The following is a 16366-nucleotide window of genomic DNA, read 5'->3' as shown; positions in this document are numbered from 1 at the left end:
AGCCTCCAGGAGACAGTTTTTATAGCCAAAATCTAATGGGGGTCTCTGGGTCTGCAGGCTACCTTGATGGTGTACAGTGATTGGATCATACAGTAGTTGCTAAGGGTGTCATCTTCTGCCCTCAGGCAGATTGGGCACGGGCCAGGTGTGGGGGCTGAGTGTTCAGCCTTGAGTGGGGTTGAGTGATCAGGCAAACAAGTGATAAGGAACCAGAGGGGGGTCGAGTATTCAGCCCACCCTACAGCTAACATTTGTTCAGCCTGCTCCACAACTAACACAGTGGCCGAGAGCCCCTGAGTACAATTCCCAGTACCAAAAAAAAAAAAAAAAAAAAAAAAAAAGAAAGTTAACTCTGACCATATTGCATACAGTGAAATATGAAGGGAAGCAAGACAAAAGACAACCAGCAGAGGCTGCAGTGGTAGTAGTGAAGATGAAGAAATGCATCCAGGAATTGGAATATTTAGAAGAAAGAATTAGTAGGACAAATATGGAAGTAAAAGAGAGGGGTTAAGGGAGCTTCCCAGGTGTTAATCTCGGGCATTTGTGTGGATGGTGGAACCATTGCCAAAGCTGGACACAGTGGAGGAGCAGTTGATTATGGGTAGCAGAACATTCTAGACATATTCAGCTTGAGATGTCTATAAAGTAGCTACGTAGCTGGTTTAAACATTCAGGGTCCGAGTACCCATAGTACCTTCTTCTCTTCACAGCAGTACTTGGTACACAGCTTGCACTTATTGTTAAGGGAAGAAGGAAAAAATCCAAGTGGGTTTGGGGGTCAGGAAAACTGGAGACATACAGATATCACTACTTAAAAAGAGTGGATAAAACCACTCAAGAGTATTAAGTTAGAAGAGAGCATAAAAAGTCCTGGAATCCAGCATTGATGAGCCAGTTAATAACAACCACAACAAATCCTTACTGAGTACTGCATGCCAATTTCCAACTTAGTTGAAAATATACTTCCTTCCATATATATAATCCCTCCCTGGGAGAACTGATTTAAGTTGTGGGGAACTGGTGACTACTGTTCTTATTCATATTAGTAACAGAAACTGAGTGGTTAGTGTGTAAGCACTGTTCTAAGTATTTTCATCAATTCTCACAAACCCATGAGCATGGTAACACTAATAAGCAACTACAGAGACAGAGAGGGTGCAGACACAGAAGAGTGGATAATTAAAAGAATGGGGGAAGGGGAATGATGCTAGCTAGCCTTGGACAGAGGGCAACTCTTTCACTATTAGGAGAAAAGAACAGAGGCAGAGAGAACACGGGTATATTAAAGCAAAATATATTATGGAATTTGTTTTCTGAATATCTAAAAACTTAAAATATGCTAGCAAGGTATTTTAATTGGTTTGATGAAAGTTAATAACAGGGCTGGGGTTGTGGCTCAGTGGCAGAGCACTTGCCTGGCGTGTGTGAGGTCCTGGGGTAAATGCTCAGCACCACATATAAATAAATAAATAAATGGATGAATGAATGAATAAATAAAAAATAATCCATTGACAACTAAAAATAATTTTTAAAAAAGTTAATAACAAAGTGTTATAGGAATTAAAGAGAGGAAGGGATTAGTTCTGTCTTAAGTTCAGCAGGCAGAGGTAGGAGGAAGTTGGGTAGGTTTAACATATTTTTTTCTTTTGGTACCAGGAGGTGCTTAGCCATGGAGCACATCCCCAGCCCCCCTCCCTTTTAAATGTTTATTTCCTTACCTTTATTTTATTTATTTTTATGTGGTACAAGGATCGAACCCAGGGCCCCGCGCATACTAGGTGAGCGCTCCACCGCTGAGCCACAACCCCAGCCCCACATCCCCAGCTCTTTTCAAACATTTTTTTTTAAAGTTCTCCCTAAATTGCTTGAGGCCTCAATAAATTGCTGAGGCTGGCTTTGAACATGGGAGCCTCTTGCCTTAGCCTGAATCCCCAGCTGCTGGGATTACAGGAATGTGCCTCTGTGCCTGTTTTCAGCTTAACATTTTTTTTCAACTTTTTAAATTTGTTTAAATTAGTTACACATAAAAGTAGAATGTACTTTGATACATCATATATAATGGCGTATAATTTCTCATTCTTCTGGTTATACATGATGTAGAATCCCACCGGTGGTATAGTTATATAAGTACATAGGGTAAGCTTAACATTTCTTGAACACACACAAAGTACCAGGCTTTCAGGATCTCCATATGGGAAATAAATGGAGATTGCTGTACCCATTCTTCATTCTTCTGTCCCAGGAATTTCATTTCCCTTTGAAGATTCCATGCCTACTTGTTGTCATATTGATGAGACATATGATCAGGGTGCTCTGGCCAGAGAGAGAACATGAGGCTTAAAGTTCTCTACTAGGAAGTTATATCTTTAGATGAGTGACACAAGAAACAAGAATCCGGGTTGTGGGTATAACTCAGTGGTGGAGCACATGCTTAAATATGTACAAGGCCTTGGCTTCAATCTTTAGCACCAAAAACAAACCAAAAAAAAGGAAAGAATAGAGTTGGGCGCAGTGGCACATACCACTGAGGATCGTGAGTTCAAAGCCAGCCTCAGCAAAAATGAGGTGCTAAGCAACTCAGTGAGACCCTGTTTCTAAATAAAATACAAAATAGGGCTGGGGGTATAGCTCAGTGGTTGAGTGCCGCTGAGTTCAATCCCCAGTCCAAAACAAAACAAAACAAAAAACAGGAATGGGTCACCACCTCAAAATATATGCCCAGGAATTCCTGCTCCATGGATCTCTGGGACTGACCCAGTTCTTTTTAAAATATATTTTATTGTTTTCTTTTTTTTTTAGTTGTAGTTGGACACAATACCTTTATTTTTATTTTATTTATTTTTATGTGGTTCTGAGGATCGAATCCAGGGCTTTGCACATGCTAGGCAAGCGCTCTACCTCTGAGCCACAACCCCTGCGCCTGACCCAGTTCTTGTCCTTTTTTAATTTTTTTCAGGTCTTGTCCTTCTGAAAGCTGATGCTTAGGTCCTTCCTTCCATTCCAGGAGCCACCCCACATTTTCCACAAATTCCCAATTTGATAAGGTTAGTCAGAGCCTGTGTCCATGCCTATAACCAAAGGACCCTGATGGCCACATATAGCCACTTAGAGAATATGTGCCAAGAATGGCAGGCAGGTGGGACTGTAGTTGACCCAAATCTTTCCCTGCCCCCTTTCCGGGTTTGTTCACAGTCCTTACCATAGGAATGGGACAATGGCCTCTTTTTAGTCTGACAAATTTGGGAAAATTCACTGTCTCGGTCACCAAGTCTCATTTTTCATTCCCTGCTTTCTTTCTTGTGAGACTGGGAATTGAACCCAGCTCTGTTCTCCTAACTCAACCTGCCAACTTGTTGGGATTACAGGTGTGTGCTACCTTGCCCATCGAGCCTTGCATTTCCTTCAGTGCCATACCTCATACCTAATAATTTTATTTATTTATGTTTTTTTGGTACTGGAGATAAAATCAGGGGTTCTTTACCACTGAGCTATTATTTATTTTGAGATAGGGTCTCACAAAGTTGCTTAGGGCCTTGCTAAATTGCTGAGGCTGGTCTTGAACTTGTGATCCTCCTGTCTCAGCCCCCTGAGCTGCTGGGATCATAGGCATGTACCACCACACTCAGCCCACTATCATGGACTTACACTACACAGTAATTGCCACAACACAAGTCTAAATCAGTCAGGGTCATTTCAGGTGAATTGGGCTAGAACTAAATAACCACGCAGATAGAGAAAGTACCTTTTTCTTGTGGTTCCATGTAGGCTCCTCTGTCCTAGCTCCAATAAGTGTGGCAAGAGAGGCAGGCAAAAGAGAGAGCCTGAAGCCCTATTTATTGGGAGGAAGACACTCAAGCAGGTTCCACCCAAATGAGGCTGTAATTGCTGGCTGAGCAAAGCTGAGGTCCACTTGCTTCCGTGCTGCTAACAAGCCAGTTCCACACCTTTATTGTTCAAGGCTAAGGGTACTTGCTCAGCTCCTACATGTTCAGCTCCTGTTCATGGTGGCCCGCAACAAGCAATTACTTATTTAGCTTAGTAGTTGTAAACTCTTTGAGGGCACAGTATTAATCACAGTCTAGCACAATGCTTTGCACTGTTTGTAGAATAAACCAAATGTTATACATAATACAGAAAATTGAGGGATCTTATGGGTAAAAATCATGTTAAATCAGGCTTAGTGGCAGACACTTGTAATCCCAGTGACTAGGGAGGCTGAGGCATGAGGACAAGTTCAAGTAAAAAATACAAAGGGCTGGGGATGGAGCTTACTGATAAAATGCCCCTGGATTCAATTCCCAGTATCGTAATAAATAAATAAATAAATAAATAATGAAAGTGGGTCCACCCCTTCAAAAAAAAAAGAAGACACAATACTAAGTAACACCTGGGGTATAAAGTCTGAAAGGTAAGGTTACTCAAGGTTAAGTCCAGGACAGTGTTCTCTATGAATTACCTGTGAAAACATCCCGTTCTCCCACCACTGCCAAGCTGCAAAAGAAACACTTGTCTCTGAAGCTCTGTTCTCATCTCTTCCACACAAATGACTCAATCCAGTCCACTGTCACTTTAGATTTCAGGGCAAAGTTTATTAGAAGAAATTAAGTAACTGTAAAATTTCCCTCCACCCCGATTCCAATATTTATGCCTCCACCTCTCAACAGAGGGGCTGTCTCAAATGTGGGTGGAATGAAAAGGTAGCGTGCTCCCCTTGCACAGTTACTCCTTAGCCTTCAGCATGTGCAGTCTTAGCCCTGAGTCCCTAGACCATGGCAATTGTTCAGAGCAGTGCTACTCTGACAGCATTTTAGGTCAGTTGCCATCTCCTGAGTTCACGATCACCTGTGATCAATATACAAATTATCAGTGGTCAAAGGTAAACGAGAGGCACAGGCTGCAGGGGGATTATCCTCTAATAAAGAAGGTTCTAGAAATGACACCTGGAATGCTCAACTTGTTAAAGTGCTCACCTACATTAAAAACAAGATGTTGGGAAGGTGTCCACTGGTGAGAAAGGAACGTTCACTCTGAAGGGATTTTGGAAGGGTTCAATAAAAAAGTACATAGGAGCTGGGGGTGTAGCTCAGTGGTAGAGCACTGCTCTAGTGTGAAAGGACTTAGGTTTCATCCCCTGTACTGGGAGGCAGGGGGTGAGGGAGGGGAGAACTTTTTTTTTTTTAAAACATAAAAAGAACTCTGCTCATATCATTCCAGCAATGACAAGGGAAAGGAAAACTTAGAGCTTAGTTACTGAATTACTAGCATTCCAAATTAAACATATCCCTAGTTGGAGACCAGCTCCTTTAACTTCTTGTGGAAACTAAAAAAAAAAATTTATCATTGTTTCATTTTGCTCTAACTCTTCTTTCACTAAATAACCTTCTAATCTGAAATCTAGTTTCCTCAATGGTATCAACACTATAAAAAGAAAGTCCAAGATGGCCAAGTGATCAATTTAAGTATGGCCTATAAAACACTTTTCTATAGAGTGATTAGTAAAAATCTGAGGTGAGAAATCTGAGCTTCTCAACCTGCCAATTTGAGGTCTATACTCAAGAATAAGGGGTCCATAATATATCTAATCTCTTGACTTGATTACAAGATCCAACACTAGGGTAGGGAAGGGTAAGTAAGCATCAGCAGCAGTGGCTATCTTGTTCTACAATTTAGTGTATGGCCTCAGCAATCACTTGTAAGTCCAGTGGGCAGTGGCCCAGCCCTGACCCTTGCACAAGTCTCGGTGGCGAAGGAAACAGGCATGGACACGGAACCGACGGCCACAATGAGGACAGGCATGCAGGGCTCCAGCATGGGTCTTCATGTGCTCGGTCAGATGGTGCTTCAACTTGAAGCGCTTGTTGCAGATGCCACAGCCAAAAGGCCGAAGGCTGAAGGTCAGCATGATGTGCCTGTCACGCTTTGGCTTGACTGCAAAGCGCTTCCCACACAAGCAACCAAAGCGTTTTCCATCTGCAGGGGGTGCTCCCCCTAGCTTCACAGGCCCATGTACAGCCTGCCCTGCTCCCCCAGGTCCTCCACCCCCTGACAAGATTTCATTTCCATGAAGATCCACTGGCTTCCAGGATGGACTCCCCCCCCCAGATGTTGCCCCTGCTCCTGAGGGCAATAAGAATCTCAGCTCCCCATTCCCTTCAGTGTCTCCCCCAGGAAACACTTTGGTTTCCTCCTTTGCTCCTCCAGACTGAGTTCCACTTCCTGATATCTCTTCCTTAGGCTCAAAGGGTTCCTGCTTGATATAGAAAATTTTGGGGGGTAGTGCGGTAGGTGGGGCAGGAGGTTCAAGTGATGCACTCTCACTCTCTGGAAGCCTGCGGGGAGTAGCAGATATGGGTACTGGGTGGGATCCACGAGCCCGGGGAAAACCTCCTGACACTCTCTGTGGTTGAGGAGTTTGAGAGAGTGTAGCTGCTGATCCCTGGTCTTCCTCTTCCTCCTCCTCCTCTTCTTCCTCCTCCTCCTCCTCCTCCTCTTCCACCTGAATTTGTAACACCTCTCCTAGTTCACTCTCCTCCCCTCCCACCGGGCTTTCAGTGGATGCAGGACTCTCAGTAGAAGCAGAGGACTGCACTGGGGTCTGAAAAGGGGAAGAGCGAATACACCAGCCTCCAGATGAGGACGTGGTGGAAAGAAGTGCATGGTAGGAGGTTGCTCCACGAGCTGAAATTCCACCACCTGAACTTTCTAGTTCTCTAAGAATCTCTGAACACTGATCTACTACTTGCCACATCTGAAGGCCACTGGCTACCAGGAGATGGGCAGGGAGAGCATCCAGGGGAAGGCGAAGGCGCCCTGAATAAATGAGCTGAAGTAGCCCTTCAAAGGCATCAGCTTCAATGACACTTGGCAAGGTGAGACGAGGTGCATCCCCAAGAAGCAGCTTGTCATGGAAGTAGGGAGAAGCAGCAGCCAACACTGCTTTATGAGCTCTAAGTTCCCGGCCCTGCACCAGAAGCGACACATCACAGAACTTTCCCTCTAGCCTATGGCGGTTCAGGGATTCCAGCAAAGACGAGCTATGTTGAGGGAACTCGATCTGGATTGTCCGAGGGGCTGGATTGCAGATCGGGGAGGTGGGTGCAGGAGGTAAAGGTGTCGAGGTATCCATGGGCTCCTCGGAAAAATCCCAGAGGATCGGGAAGAAATGGGAATTTGGGGGTAGACAAAAGCTGTGGAAAAAAGAAACAGGAGTCACAGAAACCCTGGACAAAGTTCCCCTTGTCTTCTCAAACAACTGCCCCCAACTAACAATTGGAAATTTCAGTAAGTGACACTTTCTGCAGATCAGTCCCGCTCAGCCTGGGGAAAAAAAAAAAAAAACAACAAAACACCAACCGGGGTTTAACTTCCAGGCCCCGAGGGAGATGAGGAGGTAATCCTTCAGCGAAGCCTGACCTCGCCAGCCGCGGGCGGCTCCTGCCCCGCCGCTCCGATCCGTTTCAGGGTGCACACAGAAGCAGGCTCGCGGCAAGCCTCCGACACCACGAATCTGGACCCGGTAGCCTTCCCCTCCGACACGCCCCCACCGTTACACAACCGGATCAGACTTTTCCGGACCCTTTCAGCTACCGCGTCGTTCCGGGCCGGAAGCCACGGCCTCTCCGTCGGTCACCGCCGCCGCGTGCGCAGGGCGGAGCTAGGACTGAAGCCAATAGGAGAGCGGCGTCCTACAAACCTCGTGATGATTGGTTATGCTGGCGAGAAAGGCGGGGCTGGTAGGAGGCCGCTGATCCCCAGACGTCGGCGGTTGGACTTGTCAGGTGCTGCAGAGTCCCGGCAGCCGCGGAGGCTCCGGAGCTGGTTCTCAGTGGAGCGCAGCCCTTCGGTCGCCCGGGAAAGCTACGTTTCCTGGTAATTAAGAGTAGCGCCCGCCCCAGCAGGTGCGGAGAGGCGCAAAATTAATTGGGTACCTATTGTGTGGGATGGGCACTTACCCCCGTTATTTCGTGTTCTACCACCAACCATGAGAGGTAGGTGTTCCCGTCCTGTTTCCATGCGGGGAATCGGAGGCTGGCAAGAATCATTGGGCTGGCAAGTAGAGGGCGTGGATCCCGGATTTACTAAGAAACCAACCAGTTTGGTTTTATTTTTCACTACTCGCACGTAAGAATTTTAACCAACAATTTAGATAAGCCTTATTTATAGGTAATTTCTTTTAAAGAATAAACGTAGATTTATACTGGAACTCTCATCAAATACTATCCCTGCTCCTTAGAGCTATGTGAAGCAGTGGGTGAGAGGAGAGCTGAACCCCTGCTCTAAAACAGAATAAATCTCGCTGAATGGGAGGGTGATCGTAGACAGTGAGATCATAGCATCAAGGCAGAGATATACGGCTTGGTTCCAGGGCACGTGGAAGGTTCCAGGTTTAATACACAGCATTGCAATTAAAAAGCAGTTCTCATCACCTCCTGGTCAATCTGGAGATCCCAGGCTAATAAAGTCAGTGCAGCGATAAAAGAACAATCTCCGTTTATTAAACATGATTTTTCTGTTTCACCACACACTCCAGAAAAAAAGGAAATGGGGCTGGGAGTGGAGAAAAGGGGACAGTGGTGGGGGATAGAGAAGGCTGGGACTGGGGCGGGGAGAACGAGAAAACAAAATAAAACGGGTAGGAAGAGCATCTCCCTACCCTGAAGGGGGTGGGGGGGAGGGAAGGGGAGGGTCGGGGGGGGGAGGGGGCCAGGAAGCTCTGTACAGAGGGGGGTCGCCCCCAGCCCACACACACACACCCCGATATGTACAGTACAAACCCCAGATAATTACAACAGCCAAAGAAGAGAGGAAAGGGTCCAGGGGTAGGGCCTGAAGTGGGTAAAGCAGAGGAAAGGGCACAGGGATAAAATTTCACATATTTACAACTTTTATATAAGTATAAATTTGGCCCCGGCTGGGTGTATGTGTGTAGAGGGATGAGACTGAAGGGGAACTGTCCATACAAAAGAAAGAAGGGTGGAATCTGGGAAGAATCTCAATACCAAACGCAAGAAGGGATGAGGGGGCAAGGCTGAGTAGGGGACAGCAGTCAGGGAGGAGGGGGTGCCAGGGAGGGACTTCTCCCCTCCCACGGCCTACCCACCCCAAACCCCATCCATCCTTCCTCCCCTATCCCGCCAGAGAGCTATGTACAGAGAAACACCGAAAAATTGTGGAGCTGGCGGGAGGGAGGGAGGTGAAAGGAGATTGGGGGGGGGGAGGATGAGAGGGAAGCCCAGCCCTGTCCTACCTCCCCAGGGGGACAGAGTCATGGAAGGGGGCCCCCAACACCCCTCCTCCAACACAGGTCCCCCCACCCTGGGGGAGAGAGACATGGCTTTTCCTAGAATAAGTTCCCCCCTCCCCCTGGGAGTAGAGACCAAGAGAGAGGGGAGGGGCAGGGGACTGTGTGTGTCAGGGTAGGGCAGATAATCAGTCTGTCCTCCCTGACACACACACCCTCCTAACCCTAACCCCTCACCCTAACCTCAATTCCACCCCACCCCAACACACTGGGGGAGGGGGGGGCATAAGCCCCCTCACCCCGCTCTGGGACCAGCCGAGAGCAGATCAGGTGTGGGAAGAAGGGGAGACAGCTCCCATTCCCCCCTTGCCGCCCCCTCCCTGCCCCGGCGGCCCCCTCCACCCCATCTGGGTTCTGGGTGGGGAGGGAATAAATTTAAGAGTGGTAAGAGGAGTAGGAGTTTGTGCGTACTGAGCCCCCCCCAGACGCTCCTGAGAAATCAAGGGGTAATAGGGCCCCCTCACCCGGGGTCCCCTCCCCATTACAAGGGGGGCAGGGGAGGCCAAAAATGGGGCGGTGGAGAGGAGTTAGATTGTCAGCTCTGGTTACTGCTAAAAAATCACCCTGAAGTTGAAAGTTTGGAGGTGCCACACCCCCAGGGTGGGGGGTGAGGGTCTGTCCCCCAGTGCTCAGGGGAACGATGAGGCAGAGGATGGGGATAGCACCCCGGAGTGAAGGGGGTCTGTGTGGGTTAGGAGGTGTCCTGGGGCAAGGGTCCCTGGGGGTCAGAGAGGGGGCAGCACCCCGACAGGAAGGAAGAGAGGGTGGCTGAGGGTTCCCGCTCTCCCTCCTAGAAATGGTGCAATGGGGGTGGGGGATTGGTGACCCCCAAGGAGGCATTCAGGGAGGCAATCCCACTGTCCCTCGGTGACTTCCAGTCCTGGTGGTTGGTGCTGTTCCGGGGTGGAGTGCACGGGGAAGGAGAAGGAGGTCTGTGATGCTGGGTGGGCTAGTGGTCTGCGGTGTTTCGGAACTCGCCGTTCTCCGTGATCTGCAGCCGGGGTGGGGGGGGCGGGGCTGGGGGGGCCAGGCCGTTCCAAGGTGGGGCCAGCGTCACACGCGGGTTTGTTGGACCCAAGGGGGGAAGCTGCCTCTCCTGCAAGATACCAAAGAGGAGAGCGCGGACTTATTGAGACGCTTCGCAGGGGCCTGGATGCCAGACCCCTATCAGTGACCTCCCCACTAGCCAACCCACTCCATAAGCCATGTCCACCCGCTCCTCCCAGGACAATCCCCACCAGCCTCCTGTTTTGTTTCTCACCTGTAGGATCCTCTGGGATCAGGTAGAGACTCATTTCCCAGACTCCTAACAGGGGCCTTCAAACCTTCAACCCAGAGTGTCGCACCAGGAAACCAGCTCAAAAGCAGCAAGCTCCCACCTCACCCCCAACCTAACCCCACTAGCTTCACCAATATATTTCCCCTCCTAGCCCACCCTCCACCTCTTGGAACACCCTCCCAGCCCACCCCCCAATCTCAGGTAGGAACTCTGTATTGAGGAACCAAGGGAGGCAGTACAGCAAAACCTCATTAATCCAAACCCCTGTGGATTTGGAATTTTTTTCATAATTTGAACAAAAACTGGGCTTGAGTTTTCCTTTATCTATGCAGAAAGGGTGGGCTAAGCAAATTAGTGGTGGAAAGTGTCTGTGGGAGGGGGTATTTAACCTATACCAGCAAACAGACTTTTCATTCCTATCTATTCATTAGGGCATGCTCCCTGAGGGCCTTATTCACCGAGTTCTACTTACTGTATATATTTTGAAGACATGCATTTCATTAAATAGACACTGTCATTCAGATTTGTCACTTATTCAGAGTGGCCATCTTCTCAAATATAACATCCCAAATTAGAGAGGTTTAACTGTACTGGGGGGAAAGGAAGGGGATTCAGGGAAGTGATGTGGGAAGGGAAAATCTTGTGGGAGGGCTGCCTCTCTCACACACTTGGCGGAAATGACTAGGAGCTTCTGCTGAGACACAGCGTGCCCCAATCTCTGCATCCCCAGGAAGCAGTAACTGGCTCCATTCCTTTCCACCCCCACTTTCCTTACAGTTCTTCTCCCTGGGATGCCAGTTAGAGGGTGAGGGGTGCCTGACCCTACTCCCACCCAGGATCTGTTCTCATCACCTCCTATTGCTCCTGGACCAACTCCTGGTTCCTGCCCTCAGCCCAACCTTCTGTTCCTCTGCTGGGAGAGAAGAGAAAAGCCACCTGAATTCCCCCACACCTCTAGGTCATTCACTTGGCTTTTAAAAATTTGTGCTCAAAACTGGCTTTTAAATTAATGGCTGATTTGCAAAGGGACTAATACCTAAAATGGTTTAGAAAAATTATCCATATTACTTTCTGGGCCATAGGGCATTTAGGCCTGGCAACATAGCTATGTCTGACCAAATCTCCAAAGGATACAAGTACAGTTCCAGATCAGCTTTCCCTTCCATCCCAGGATCCAGGACTCACCTCTCAGGTCACCCAAACCCCAGTCTTAGGCAAAGCTTCCCTCTTATTTCACTGGTATCCCACATTGCCAGTCAGAGGGGGAGGAAATTGCATGTGGTAGGGTAGCCTGAGTGTGGTGGGAGAGCAGGGAAAGGAATCCTCAAATTTCCTTCCCTCCATTTGTCTGCTGGTGACAGCACATGGGCAAGCCCCCTACACCCCCATGGACCCAAATTTAGAAAGAAGATAAATTAGGGTGCCATTATTCATTTACAAAAGAATTCACCGCAGGAGTCTTTTAAATGGCAAGGTCCCCTGGTGCCTTTTAGCATCTGTTTACAGATCACTAACTACTTTGACAGAGAGGCTGGGCAGGCAGAGAGTTAAAATTACAGTGTTAGGAGCCACTGCCCACTGCAGATCAATCCCACAAAAATAAAGCATCTCAGAAATGATGTCTGTGGCCGACAGGTTCCCATTTACTGGCTTTTTAGGTAGGATTGTGTGTCCAGTAAGACCACTGGGTGGCAGGAGGGGTGGGGGTAGTGAGTGGCATTAGCAACCCAGGATGTGAGCTCTTACAGGAATAGAGGTTATTTGATATGCTTTTCCTATCAGTTCTGCCTGGGAAAGAACATGGCCACTGAGCCCATGATGTAACTCCCAGGCCACAAGGGCAGTTCATGTCCTAACACTGTCCAAGGTTCCTTGCTCCTTCTTGTTCCACCCACCCTGCCTACTATCAGGATACCTCAACAGACTTTTCCAGGGCCCCTCAAAGTCCCCTTGAATTAACTGCCCACTCCCAATTCCCACCCAGATGGGGACTAACATGAACCCCAAATGCCTTCTACCTCACAGGTATAAGGGAGAAAGAGTGAGAGGAGAGGAATGGGAAGAAGGAGAGGGTAGAGAACCAGGATTAGGGAAGGAGGAGGAAACCCCAACCTACCTGCTGCAATCGGCACAGCCCCTATAGCCAAGGTCCCCCAACCCAGCATCACCTCCACCCCATTAATAAAGCCCAACCCCCAAGGACGCTCTGGTGAAATGGGGGGTGACAGACATACACTGGAGAGGTAGAGGAAGAGGAGGGTGCCGAGTTAGGAGGAGGATGGGAGAGGTGTGCCTGGAGGGAAGGGGTGTGACTTGTGAATGTGCTGGGTCTCTGTAGGGTCAAATTATTGCTAAGGCCTCCAGGGGCAGTTGCAGGGAGGGATCAGCATGTGGTCTCTGAGTAGTATACCTCGGGAGATGGGTCTGTGCTGGAGGTGTCAGGAGGTGGAGACTGTGGAGGTTCTCTGGGGGCAGAGGGCAGCAGTGATGGGGGAAAGGCACTGGAGAGTGGAGGGGGTAGGCTTCACGACCAACCTGCAGTGGTCCGGAGTCACCTCCCCCTGTGTCCTCCGCCAGTGGTCAAAGCGGAACCAGGAGAATTACCTGATGAGGAGCTGCAGGGGGAGAGAGTGGGGTGATGGGGTCAGGAGCCTTGGTGGTGGGGGTGGAGAGGCCTGGTGGTCAGAGAGAGGAAGGAGGAATATGGGTAGGAAAGACCAAAATTTTGGGAAAGCAAAGGGTAAGATGTGGAACCTCAGGCTCACCATGACTGAGGTGAGCAGAGAGTGGTGGCAGGGAGCTGGAGGGTCAGTCAGGTGTGAGGCCTGAGTGGGAGGAAGGCCAAAGGGAAGCTAGACTTGAAACACTGAGGGATTGGGATGGGGTGGGAAGTTCCAGGGAGGCCTTCAAGGTCTGAAGAGCCAGGAAGAGGCAGCTCTACAGAAGCTGCCAAGGAGTCAGAATGGGGAGCCAGGAGAACAAAGGTATAGGGATCCCAGATCCCAAGTCTCCAGGGCCTGGGGAAACTACCACTCAGACTGCCCTGGGCTCCATTCCAGCAAAGAGCAACTTGTAGCCCTCCTCACCCAAGAAGAGCTCAGAGGAAGGTGAACTCCTGCCTTCAACAGGGCAAACAGGCAGGGCTTCTAGGAACTGGGAGGGGTCTAGGGACAGAAAGGGTGAGGATCTGGGAGAAGGTCCTGAGCCGCAGAAAGGAGTGGGAGGATGGGGCAGGAAGGCACGGGGTGGGGCTGACACTGCCAGGAGTGACAAAGGCACAGACGATGGAATGAAGATGGGTCACTGGGGGGCTGAGTGGAGTGGCAAGTAGACAAACAGAGGACAATGAGAGACAGATGGCGATGGGGCTGGGGTGGCTGGTGCAGTGAGAGCACAAAGGACAGTGGGATGGATGGGGATGGGACACGGAGAAGATAAATGACATTGTAATTTCCACCTGAGCGTCGAGCAGCCTCTTCTTGGGTTCAGGCAGCGGCTCAGCCATGGCGGGGTGGTCCCGGCGCAGCTCCTCCTCCACCAGCATCAGCCTGAAGGGACGGGCTTCAGTGGGGTTAGTGGCGGGCACGGGCTTGGAGCCTGTTCATGGAACTCCTGATCCTGGAAACCCCTGCAGCTCTCTGGAAAAGCCTCAGGAATCCTTCTCCCCTTTTTAAAATCCCTCCACTGTCATGACTCAAAAGACTCCCTGTCACTCAGGGTGCTACTCTCTGCCCTCCTCTCAGGGTCCGGACCCTCAGGTATCTCTCTGGTTAGGGTAGCTTTCTATGCCTCAAAGACTTCTACCACCCACACACCCTCAGCCCCATTCCCAACAGAGACAGCAGTACCCCTCCTTTAGAACTTTTGAGGCTAAAGATCAGGCTTTTATGCCACCTCAGTGAACTTAGGCCACCTCCAGTGGCAGAACTTGGGGTACCTCCCAGCCCAGGAGGAGTCCCTGTTACAAGCCTTATCATTCCCAGCATCTTCCTGACTTTGGTGAAGACTCTCAAGGTTCTCTCTCATAAATGGTATCAATTACAACAGTGGTTTCAAAAAAATGTTTCAGGTCAAGAAGCCCTTTTATTCCAATGTATTCTAAGTCTTATGCAGAAATACATTTTTAATGGATCAAAATGGAACTGGTTCTGGTTGGAACAGGGTTGGGTGTTCTCACCCCCTGTTTTTAAGACAACTGATCCCCTTGCTAAGATACCTCCTTTGGAATCCAGGGCTTGGTGAAGGAGTTAGAAACATGTGCAGGGTAAATGGCCCATTCTGATGGCATCCCTTACCAAGGCTAGAAAGGGAGGCTGTGCCCAAGATGGGGATGCTCAGGGGCTTCTCTGGCTAGGGATCCCTGCTCAGCTTTGGGGTGAACTTCACAGACTGCATTGAGAATAATCAACCAAAGTTTTCTGACCCAGGCTCTGTGCAGATACAGTGATGGTTGGACAGTACCTGCCTTATTTTCCTAGGGCTTCAAAAGTTACTCTACCAGAAGAAATGTCAGGGTTTAGCAAAGAAACATTTAATGCCCTAAGCAGGAGATGAGTGGGTTGTCTCCCTGGGAGAGAGTGGCAGGCTCTCCTGGTGGTCTCCTGAGATGGGCACAGGGGTCTGAGGACTAGCTCACTCTCTCACTCCCTTCAGCTTCAGGCTCTCCCTTGCTACCCCTCCCCAGGCCGCCCCTCACCTGCCAATGATGCTCTTGATCTGAGAATCCTTCTCCACCTGCTGCTGCCTCAGCCTCTTCTCACTCTGTTCTAGTCGGGCCTGATACTGCATCAAGATTTTGCTGGTCTGTTCTTCCTGGGACAGCAGCCTCCGCTCATACTCTTCCAGCTTCCGGTTGGACATGTGCAGCCGTTCCTTCAGTGAATGGATCTCTTCCTCGTACTCCTTTACCTGCCCGCCGGGCACAAGACCCCGCACTGTGAGAGGTGCCCTGCCCCATTCAGCCACCCAGCCCCCATCCCTGTCTGCCCAGCACAGCCATCGCATGGGGAAGGACATCAACCCTTTCTCTGCCTGTGGATTACACTCACTCAGGCCTGCTTTTGAGAATGCCCTGCCATGATGCTAGGGCTCCTTCAAGATGGAGCAAGGTCATAGACCTATGCCCTGAGAAGTGTGTCCACTGGAACATATGAGGACCCACAGAGCAACCTACCTGCAGGCACACCTTAAATATACCCAGAAATTAAAAAGTGACTTTCCAGCCCCAAGCTAGGAATGAACACATGAGAGAAAGAGGGCAAGACATTGGATGCGGGAGGGGTGAGTACTATCTTATACTCCTTCCTTAGCTCCGTCCTAGGGATAGGGGATCTTAAGGGAATCTCAGGCTGAGAATTTAGGAATGCCTTTCTGCTAATCTGACCCTGGAATTCTGGGAACAAGAGAGCTCAGAAGAATCATTTTATCTGCTCTACTGGCTCTAGAGCTTAGAGCTATGCTATAATGATAGACCTAAGCCACGTGTAGCTATTTATTTTACTTTTATTTTTGTAGTGCTGGGGATCAAACCTAGGGCCTCACACAGACTAAACACAAACTATCACTCAGTTACCTCATTAGCCCATACGTAGCTATTTAAAACTAACACTAAAAATTTAGTTCTGAATCACAAAAAACCAATGTCTAATAGAGTAGCCACTAGCCACATGTAGCTACCACACCAAATAGTGCATATTACAGAACATTTTCATCACTTCAGAATGTTCTAGAAAGTGCTAGTCTGGAGCCTTTCTCAAGGATTCTGCATCTGAAGCCCAGAACAG

The 16366-nt window shown here is 49.1% G+C and overlaps 2 protein-coding genes across 4 annotated transcripts in view; both read right to left on the bottom strand.

Annotated features, from left to right (window-relative positions):
- Positions 1 to 4578: 4578 nt before the first annotated feature.
- Positions 4579 to 7632, bottom strand: ZBTB9 (zinc finger and BTB domain containing 9). Of its 2 annotated transcripts, none has more exons than XM_081295968.1 (2): positions 7357 to 7632; positions 4579 to 7190 (listed from the first exon to the last, which is right to left on the bottom strand). In XM_081295968.1, the coding sequence occupies exon 2, from the start codon at positions 7127 to 7129 to the stop codon at positions 5690 to 5692; it is 1440 nt and encodes a 479-aa protein (XP_081152094.1). In that variant the 5' UTR covers positions 7130 to 7190; positions 7357 to 7632; the 3' UTR covers positions 4579 to 5689. The 2 variants fall into 2 exon arrangements, with proteins under 2 accessions (XP_081152094.1, XP_081152095.1); XM_081295969.1 differs by having other exon boundaries at positions 7417 to 7632.
- A 904-nt stretch (positions 7633 to 8536) lies between these two features.
- SYNGAP1 (synaptic Ras GTPase activating protein 1) overlaps positions 8537 to 16366 on the bottom strand; it is a gene marked incomplete at its 5' end in the record, with an annotated part of 31381 nt that continues 23551 nt past the window's right edge. The window contains 3 exons of one of the 2 annotated variants that reach the window (XM_081296701.1): positions 8537 to 10400; positions 14041 to 14131; positions 15280 to 15491. In XM_081296701.1, the coding sequence (XP_081152827.1) occupies positions 10254 to 10400; positions 14041 to 14131; positions 15280 to 15491 (450 nt within the window). In that variant the 3' untranslated portion in view covers positions 8537 to 10253. The remainder of the gene's footprint in view (positions 10401 to 14040; positions 14132 to 15279; positions 15492 to 16366) is intronic. The other variant, XM_081296702.1, reaches the window with a different exon arrangement.

This window comes from Spermophilus citellus (genome assembly GCF_964194105.1).
Source record: "Spermophilus citellus genome assembly, chromosome: 5".
Classification (NCBI taxonomy): domain Eukaryota; kingdom Metazoa; phylum Chordata; class Mammalia; order Rodentia; family Sciuridae; genus Spermophilus; species Spermophilus citellus.
Note: the sequence above shows the minus strand (reverse complement) of the source record. Positions and strands in the feature narration are given on the sequence as shown.

Coding starts and splice junctions, on each gene's coding strand:
- ZBTB9 (XM_081295968.1), bottom strand. CDS start 7,129: ATGGATACCTCGACACCTTTACCTCCTGCACCCACCTCCCCGATCTGC.